Genomic DNA, 9,913 nt, shown 5'->3' with positions numbered 1-9,913 from the left:
GAGTATCCTGGGGATTAGCCTCCATGGCCACTCTCGAGCTCTGCATCCTGCCGCTAGTCCACTATAGCTGGACGCTGGTTGGAATTTGCAGGCTCAGCGTGGGCTTTCCCCTTTCTCCATGTGCCTCTAGAGACCCGGAACTCTTGGCACACAGAGATGACATGGTCCCGCCGGAAATTATGCAAATGGTGTCTCCAACCCCCACCGCCATTGCAGCAAGCAGCTGTGATGGACGAATCCACTACACCGCTCCTAGGGGGGAACCTGCGTCACCCTGCCACTGGCACACCTCAGCACTGGAAAGAGGGGGGTTAACGGGTCTGCTCTGTAACAGCTGGACGGTACACGAGCCCAAAAATCAAAAAGGCAAGGACAAACCTGGAGCCGCTGGACAGGACCTGGTCCTCCTGTGCAGCTCCGCTCCCTTCAGGCAGCCCCCGAGAGATGTAGTCCTTCTCCTGGTTCCTGGCAACATGTTCCTTGGGAGGAAACACAAATGACTTACCAGGGACCCGAGGGACCGCCCTTTTGAACTGTGACAATGTGTTTCCTGTGCCGATGGGAGGGACTCTCTCTCTCTCTCTCAAGGGCTGTACCAGAAGACAATTGTTGAAACCTTGTTTCTTCAGATACGAGGCCCGGGTACCATTCAACTTGGCCAAAAGAGGCACTTTGAATGGATCTGGTCAGCATGGCTCACCCCAGTGGAGCTCAGCACAGCACATCTTTACTCGTGACCAACACATTAGACACTGGCGAAAAAAACTGAGGTACTCCCACCTTTGGGAGGGGTTATATAGGGAGTGCACTTTATAATTTAGGACGTGCCAGTGTCCATCACCTGAAGGTGGCCTATAACCCACATAGTAACTACTTTGGCTATGTGTCCCGTGATGTACGATGAAAACAAAAAAACAAAATGATTAGCTTAAAGTTCCTATTAAAATTAAACCCAATAAACATACTTGTAGGTTTGTGGTTTCCTATTTCTGTCTGCTAGGACCACATGACACCACAAACAGGCTTTTATAAGTGGATACACTGAGAATAAGAAACACAAGACAAGTGATAAAGGTTTGGTCTGTGTATGATCTTTATTTCATTATAAGGTCTTCTTGAAGGTCCAAAGTAATATGAAGCATACTAAAGAGGGAACTGCTCAGATTCACCCATAAACTCAGCTCTCTTCCTCTGTAATGAGAAAGAAAAGGTTAGACATCAATGAAGTAGACCACATGTAATTTTTTTTCATAAAATCTACAAACACTTAACTGCTTAAAAGTGAACCTGTCACACCACACACTAAAAAAAAAAAAAAAAAATCCTGCAAAATAGCATAAATACTTGCAATGTCTAGTTACCCATTCCCTGAGATGTTGAACCACTTTTTTTTTTTTTTGAAAATGGCAACAGAGGCAAAATCTATGACATGGTAACAACACCTGGCTTAAAAAAAAACAAAAAAACCCCTGCAACATTTTTAAACAAAAAAGGAGATGGAGGCACAGAAGCTACTACAAAAAAAAGGACAAAATAGATTCTTGTATGTGTCGTAAAACTTTTTTGGAAGTTCATTGAGCAACACAGGATTTAGAGTCATAGAAGTCATACCACCACTTACAGAAGCATTTCTACACTGGCAAACCGTGACCAGCTGGTAAAATATTGACCGACCTTGCTACTACCAGCATGCCTGCTTTGTAACAAAGCAGCGCCAAGAAAATAACTACAGAGGGGCGAGGATTTTAAAGGTGAAAACAAATCCTATTTAGTTTTATCAAGGGATACAGGATTCAGAGACATCCAAAAGCAGTCCAACTAAAGAAAAGGCCCACAAAATGCCGCTGAATATCAACTATGAGTCTCTGGCTCAAAGAGCTGCCTGAAGGACCCATTGCCTAAAGCTGGCATCAAATGAGGCCTGAACATCCACCCAGCAGAACTTAAGAAAATGTGTTAACAGAAGACTTGCTGACAGCATTACAAATCCAGAACAGTTGCCTGATGCTTAAAACCCCAGGATGGACTCTCAGATTTAGCAGGATATACTTTTGCAGGTAGAGGTGGAACCCTAATCCTAAGACTAAGTATGAACTAATCTACCTGAGCCACTTAGAAATGGTGGAATGAGAAGCTGGTTCCCCTTTGAAGTGGCTGCAAGATAGATGTGTACAGCACAAACTATACCAGACAATGAAGGGAACTCTTGATAAACTGAAGCGGGACAAAGATGGAAGGACTGAGGGGATGATACAATGTCCTGGTTGATTTGAAAGGCTCAAACCACCTGGCCCTCAAAACTGCTGAGCCTTTATACAAGATCAGAAATGGTTCTTTACAAGACAAGGCTACCAAGCTCAGACATGCACCTCGCAGAAAAACAACCTTGTGAGTAAGCGTAGAAAGGGGAATGTCCCCAACAGGTTCAAAAGGGTATTTTAATAAAGTGCTGAAAGTTTAAAAAATTCAAATGCCATGGAGTATGGGTGCAGAGAGAGTTACACCAGTAATCCCCAATAGAAAAAAAGTCTTAAAAGACTGGCAGGCAGGCAGTTTGTGGAAAAAGATCACAAGTGCCAATATTTGACCCTTGACAGTGCTCTGGGCCAAATGCTAAAAAAAGGTTAGGATATGCCCTACAGAATACTTAATTGAATGAAAACTTTTTTCCTTGTATCAAGCCAAGTATGTCAACCATGTGCAATAGAAGACCTTTCAGGAAGTTGGTTTACTAGCTCTTAGCACTGTTAGAACCACAGATTCAGAGGTCTCTATCCCCAATATAGACCTGTGCTTCAACAGCAGGCAAGCGACCATGCAGCAGGATGGTAAATCTGTTTTTGGAATAGAAAGTCCAGACGATCTGGAAGAGCCCACGGAGCATGTCCATGACTCCTATTAGGTCAAGTACCACATCTACCTGGGTCAATCAGGCGATATGAGGATAACATGAATGCCCACCATCTCGAAGTTTCGGTGGAGGAAAACTGAACATCAGCATGTACTAATCCCAGAGCACACACTGCTTCCACTAGAGAATCTCTATACTTGGCACAAATCTGTCTAGTTTGTTGTTGAACCTGGGAGGTCCATATGCAGGCATTCCCCTGAGAAATAGGTCCTGAAACACATACATGTTTAGGGCCCATACCTCTGGATCCAGGCGCTGTTGACCAAGACAGTCTACCTGCCAATTGTCCATTCCTAGAATATAAAATGGCAAAGCTGGAATGTGAAAGCTGCATTAAACCCAAAAGCAAACCTGTATCATATTGCAGCTTACCAATTAGATGTGATGGCTGCATTAGCTTCTTTTTTAGGCTTTTGAATTTCACCTGTTATCTGTAGATGTAGCAGTTAGAGCAAAAAATAAATAAATAAAAATGTTACACTGACAGGGGTGCTTACAATTGCTCAGTCTGTATGTAAAACCTTTAACCACTTTCAGACCGGACCATTTTGCTGGTAAATGACCAGAGGTCTTTTTACACTTTGGCACTGCGCTGCTTTAACTGGTAATTGCGCGGTCATGCAATGTTGTACCCAAACAAAATTTGCGTCCTTTTCTTCCCACAAATAGAGCTTTCTTTTGATGGTATTTGATTGCCTCTGCGATTTTTATTTTTTGCGATATAAACGTAAAAAGACCGCAAATTTTGAAAAAAAATGATATTTTCTACTTTTTGTTATTAGAAAAATCCAATAAACTCAATTTTAGTCATACATTTAGGCCAAAATGTATTCAGCCACATGTCTTTGGTAAAAAAAAAGTCAATAATTGTATATTTATTGGTTTGCGCAAAAGTTGTCACATCTACAAACTAAGGTACGTTTTCTGGAATTTACGCAGCTTTTAGTTTACGACTGCCTATCTCATTTCTTGAGGTGCTAAAATGGCAGGGCAGTACAAAACCCCCCCAAATGACCCCATTTTGGAAAGTAGACCCCCTAAGGAAATTGATAAGAGGCATGTTGAGCCCATTGAATATTTTATTTTTTTGCCTCAAGCGATTGAATAATGACAAAAAAAAAAATTTTTTTTTTTTTTTTACACAAAGTTGTCACTAAATGATATATTGCTCATGCATGCCATGGGCATATGTGAAATGACACCCCAAAATAAATTCTGCTGCTTCTCCTGAGTATGGGGATACCACATATGTGGGACTTTTTGGGAGCCTAGCCGCGTACGGGGCCCCGAAAACCAAGCACCGCCTTCAGGCTTTCTAAGGGCGTAATTTTTTGATTTTACTCCTCACTACCTATTACAGTTTTGAAGGCCATAAAATGCCAAGATGGCACAAAACCCCCACAAATGACCCCATTTTAGAAAGTAGACACCCCAAGCTATTTGCTGAGAGGCATGTTGAGTCCATGGAATATTTTATATTTTGCCACAAGTTGCGGGAAAATTACAAACTTTTTTTTTTTTTTTTTTTTTCACAAAGTTGTCACTAAATGATATATTGCTCACGCATGCCATGGGCATATGTGAAATGACACCCCAAAATAAATTCTGCTGCTTCTCCTGAGTATGGGGATACCACATATGTGGGACTTTTTGGGAGCCTAGCCGCGTACGGGGCCCCGAAAACCAAGCACCGCCTTCAGGCTTTCTAAGGGCGTTACAGTTTTGAAGGCCATAAAATGCCAAGATGGCACAAACCCCCCCCAAATGACCCCATTTTGGAAAGTAGACACCCCTAAATTTAGGGGTACACTAGTGAGACTAGGTAATAAATGGCGGGTGCCCTGAAACTATAAAAAAATAACTAACCAACCAGCGTCACCTGTAACAGTTATATGGTGATCACTGGTGAAAGGGTTAACTAGGGGGCAATTAGGGGGCTTTATGCGGTAGTATATGGGGGTCCCTGGCGCTATAAAAAGCTGCAGCGAACCTAAATACCTACCTGCCTAACTAGCGTCACCTGTGACACTAATACAGCGATCAGAAAAACGATCGCTTATTAGGCTGGGTTCACACTGGAGCGATGCGGGAACGCCACGAATGCGCGGCGGGTTCCCGCATCGCATGCCTCCCGGCGGCAGTTCACACTGCCCTATGCGAACTGCTGGGAGTGTCAGTGAAATGTTACTGACACCCCCAGATCAGTTCGCATATCGCAGTGCGATCTGCAAACTCGGATCGCATGGTGTGAACACCCATGCGATCCGATTCTGCTGCGGGCCAAAAAAAGGGTCCCGTGCGAATTTGCGGCGGGTGCGGCGAATGGCTGAACTCGAATCGCACAGAGATCGGATGTGATTTGCACTGCAGTGCGGTGCGAATCACATCCGTTCTCATAAACCGCTGCAATGTGAACCCAGCCTTAGTGACACTGGCGACGGGGGGTGATCACGGGGTTAAACCTTTATTGGGGGGGTTAGGGGGGTACCTTAGAACTAAAGGGGGCTAACCCTAACTGCCCTAACAGTTATTAGTCACAAATGACACCCGCCGGGTGATCAGGGGGTTAAACCTTTATTAGGTAATAAATGGCGGGTGCCCTGAAACTATAAAAAAATAACTAACCAACCAGCGTCACCTGTAACAGTTATATGGTGATCACTGGTGAAAGGGTTAACTAGGGGGCAATCAGGGGGCTTTATGCGGTAGTATATGGGGGTCCCTGGCGCTATAAAAAGCTGCGGCGAACCTAAATACCTACCTGCCTAACTAGCGTCACCTGTGACACTAATACGGCGATCAGAAAAATGATCGCTTATTAGGCTGGGTTCACACTGGAGCGATGCGGAAACGCCGCGAATCCGCGGCGGGTTCCCGCATCGCATGCCTCCCGGCGGCAGTTCACACTGCCCTATGCGAACTGCTGGGAGTGTCAGTGAAATGTTACTGACACCCCCAGATCAGTTCGCATATCGCAGTGCGATCTGCAAACTCGGATCGCATGGTGTGAACACCCATGCGATCCGATTCTGCTGCGGGCCAAAAAAAGGGTCCCGTGCGAATTTGCGGCGGGTGCGGCGGGTGTGGCGGGTGCGGCGGGTGCGGCGAATGGCTGAACTCGAATCGCACAGAGATCGGATGTGATTTGCACTGCAGTGCGGTGCGAATCACATTCGTTCTCATAAACCGCTGCAATGTGAACCCAGCCTTAGTGACACTGGCGACGGGGGGTGATCACGGGGTTAAACCTTTATTGGGGGGGTTAGGGGGGTACATTAGAACTAAAGGGGGCTAACTCTAACTGCCCTAACAGTTATTACAGTCACAAATGACACCAATGCAAAAAAAAAAAAAAAAAAAAAAAAAAAAAAATGACATTGGTGTCACTGTGACTGGGGGGCAGGGGTAATTGGGGGGGTGATCGGGGGGTAAAGGGGGGGTGTGAGTGTGCCTGGCATGTTCTACTGTGTGTGTGAGTGTTGGTGCAACTTACTGATCCGCTCTCCTCCGTGTCGGAATGAAAAATACCGACACGGAGGAGAGAATACATCACTTCCTCTCCTGTGTTTACATTACAGGAGAGGAAGTGATGTCACCGGGGATTTCTATTCGTCGGGAGCGATCGCGAGGGGGTGGCCATGAATGAATGGCCGTCCCCTCGTCCGGGATCGCTCCCGTACGAATACCGACCGCCGCAGGCACCGGGCGGGGGCCCGATCGGGCCCCCGACCCGCGGGAGGCAAGGGACGTACATGTATGTCCTTATGCCTGCCCGTGCCATTGTACCGACGTACATCGGCGTGCGGCGGTCGGCAACTGGTTAAACCAAAAAGGAAAAAAAAAAATAAAAAATTAAACTGCTGTAACTGCTTATAAAAGTGTTAACTGGAGTTTGGCTTCAATATGTCAGTTCTTTGTTAATAATGCTTGAAATTCCACCTAGGACGCAATCCTTCCTTTCTCTCCTGCCACTGATAGACGTCTGGTTTCTCTCAATTGGTATATGCACCACTACTGTGGCATTATGAAACTAGATCCTGAACAGATGACCCAACAGTCGGGATGTGCAGTGCTGCAGAAACTGACTTGGAGCTCCAAAAATGTTGACTGACCAACTGAATTCCTCCCATGTCCAAGAGCAAGGTGCCCAGGACTTCTACCCAGCCTGATAGGTTGGCATCTGTTATGAGGATCTTCCTTCAATAGATCAGAAAGATTTTACCAACTTCCCTCAGCACTGGATTTGCAAGCCACCAGGCCCAGACAACATGGACCTTGATGACAGACAAAAAAATTGTCCAGAGACAACCAAATATGTCCCAAGATCACGGTATGTTCAGCTAGGAGGGAACCAAGCAGATGGGAATGCCTTGAATGAGGCTACCCTCAGTCCAATCATTCTCTTGCAAAACCAAACAGTTGGTCAACTACTGGATAGAAGAGTTTGGAAGCAGAGTCTAAAGCAGAGCCATGGCTTGAATAACACCCAGACACTCCAAGCAATAAGTAACGAGGCAAGAACAGGGGCTAACCTTTGTGATCACACAGGGTATGGAAGAGAAAAAAAATGACAGGGCCACAAACTGAAAGTGTTGGTGAGCCCAGAGCAAAGCAATCTCTGATGTGCTGGAAAAATAGGGACATGCAAGTGTGCCTATTTGATTTCTACACAGGCAAGAAAGTCTTGAGGGCTCTAAGGGTTCCCAGGAGGGGATACATACAAAAAGGAATACTTGGCTCAGAATATCAGGTAAAACCTTCAGTATTTAGGAACCAGCTGCTAAAAGCACAAAAAGGTGCAGAAGTCTGTAGGTGGCCAGGCTACTTTAGCTAGGACTAACCAAGGTGGAACTGCATCTCTTGTAATTAAGACCACTAGTCGCAAGGTGTTACTTCACACCGAATTACAAGATATAGTGCTGTGCGCAACATTCCACCTAGTGGCACAGCACTCAGCATTTTAACTCTCTGTGGAAACGGGAAAAAACAAACAAACAATAAATATGGGATAACGGTGGCTCCCAATGGTTCTAATAAAATAAAGGGCTTCTATTGCTCACTCTATGAGGACCTATATAAAAATGAGTTTTCAGAGAGTCATACCAGAGGTTGTGCACCACAGCTGTAGACCTAGAACCGTGGCTACACAATAGTCTGGAAAGTGCCAGAATGGAAAGCCAAATGGCAAAAAAAAAAAAAAAAAAAAAAAAACAACATTACAGGCAGGCCTAGCTAATGTCCATTCCTGCAGGGTCTGGGTACAGCCTCAAACTGTTGCTGAGGATATACCAATCCACATAGCTGCAAAAAGAGATTAGCCCGAGCAGCATGTGAAATAAAAAAATATATAAAAAAAGGGGGGGGGGGGTGGGTTACTTTTGTCAGTAAAGATGTCGATCCTCCTGTGACACGGGAAAAAAAAAAAAAAACCAAACACATTCTGGGGATTGGGATGGGTTATACTATGCTGGTCACTGTTTTTTGTCTGCCAGTGTCCACATCCCCCTGCAGGCAGCAGAACCCAAATGTCTATGAATCTTGTGACCCAGAAGAAGAAAAATAGTATGCAGTGCAGCTTACGCTTTCCAGGCCTACTCACAAGAATCCTGGTTTTAATAAATCACACTTCTCAGTACTCACCTTCTACTTCCTCCTCCTCTTCCTCATCATCGTCATCATCATCATCAGAACTGAAAGTACCATCAGGCAGGCTGTATACTCTAATAACTTGCTGTAAAAGGAGAGAGGGGAAAATAAGAATAGAGTCCCCCCAATCTTTATATAAAACCACACCCAATAATGTAGCTATTACAGCTAAATAAATACATACAAGTATTATTTATTGCCTCATTTGTGTTCCCAAATTTTCTGTGCCAGCCCGCAGATGACATCAGCACTAGATCATGCCCTATATGAAATCTGGCAGTGTGTGTTATGGGGGGTTATTTACTAAAGGAAAATCCACTTTGCACTGCAAGTGCACTTGGAAGTAAAGTCGCTGTAGATCCAAGGGAGACATACAAGGGGAAAAAAAAAAAAAAAAAAAAAAAAAAACAGCATTTTAGCTTGCACATGATTGGATGATAAAATCAGCAGAGCGTCTACTCATTTCAGATCTACCCCTTAGATTTAGAGTGACTGCACTTCCAAGTGCACTGCAAAGTGGATTTGCCTTTAGTAAATAACCCCCATGGTGTCTGCATTTCCAGGGCTACAGCAACGTAAGTGGCATTTTGCTACCCAACCATAACCCCTTACAACAGAACATACAATGTGAGCTGCATATTTTTTTTATATTAGCGTACAATATAAAAGCCTTAAAGTTAAACAAAATAAAAATAACTTTAGTAAGCAAAAGCGAATTAAGCAGTTAGTCAAGTAAGGGATATATGTTGAAGCTGCTACATTTTTTCACATCTAGGCTTTAATGCCCTCTGTAAAATTACATAAAATGAAAAGTATACGATGTTCTAAGCAACTTAAATTTTTTTAATCATTTTTTTTCCTTCAGTTCTAATGAAAGAGTTGCACTATATTTATAGCAACCCAGCAAAAAAATAAAAAAAATAAATAAAAAAAAAACTACACAGTGCCGCTCTAAAAAGGAGCACCAATATGTAATGCTGGCAACATACTTCAGCCCTTAGAGCATTTTTGCCTATACCACCACCTTAATACAGTTATATTACAGCTAATAGACCAGAAACCACATTAAACATCAGCTCCGTGTTAGAAACAGGATTAGCAAACAATGAAGCATAGCAAGAATAATACAGCTGTGCTAGAATCTATACTTGCCTTGTTGGGGTCCTTCAGGATGAGATATTTGCCTTCATCAAGCTTCATGCAAATGTCCACCACACACCGTAAGATACCCCAGGCATTCTCCATGCTCAAGTTAATCTGGTTGGCAAACTCATTGGGCTTAAACTGCTGAGTACCAAGAACAACATGACGAGAGGAATCCTTGACATGATAACGGGACACATATCTAGGGGGTAG

At 44.0% G+C, this 9,913-nt stretch overlaps 1 protein-coding gene across 2 annotated transcripts in view; it reads right to left on the bottom strand.

Moving 5' to 3' along the window:
- Positions 1 to 1,069: 1,069 nt before the first annotated feature.
- Positions 1,070 to 9,913, bottom strand: part of EIF3D (eukaryotic translation initiation factor 3 subunit D) — a 43,321-nt gene continuing 34,477 nt past the window's right edge. For both annotated transcript variants that reach the window (XM_077452264.1, XM_077452265.1), the window contains 3 exons: positions 9,706 to 9,902; positions 8,552 to 8,638; positions 1,070 to 1,191 (listed from right to left, as the gene is read on the bottom strand). In XM_077452264.1, the coding sequence (XP_077308390.1) occupies positions 1,178 to 1,191; positions 8,552 to 8,638; positions 9,706 to 9,902 (298 nt within the window). In that variant the 3' untranslated portion in view covers positions 1,070 to 1,177. The remainder of the gene's footprint in view (positions 1,192 to 8,551; positions 8,639 to 9,705; positions 9,903 to 9,913) is intronic.

The sequence above is a fragment of the Lithobates pipiens genome, unplaced genomic scaffold (genome assembly GCF_037356315.1).
Source record: "Lithobates pipiens isolate NorthernLeopardFrog02 unplaced genomic scaffold, aLitPip1_a1.2 Scaffold_23, whole genome shotgun sequence".
Classification (NCBI taxonomy): domain Eukaryota; kingdom Metazoa; phylum Chordata; class Amphibia; order Anura; family Ranidae; genus Lithobates; species Lithobates pipiens.
The sequence above is the reverse complement of the archived record's forward strand: the minus strand, read 5'-3'. Positions and strand labels throughout refer to the sequence as shown.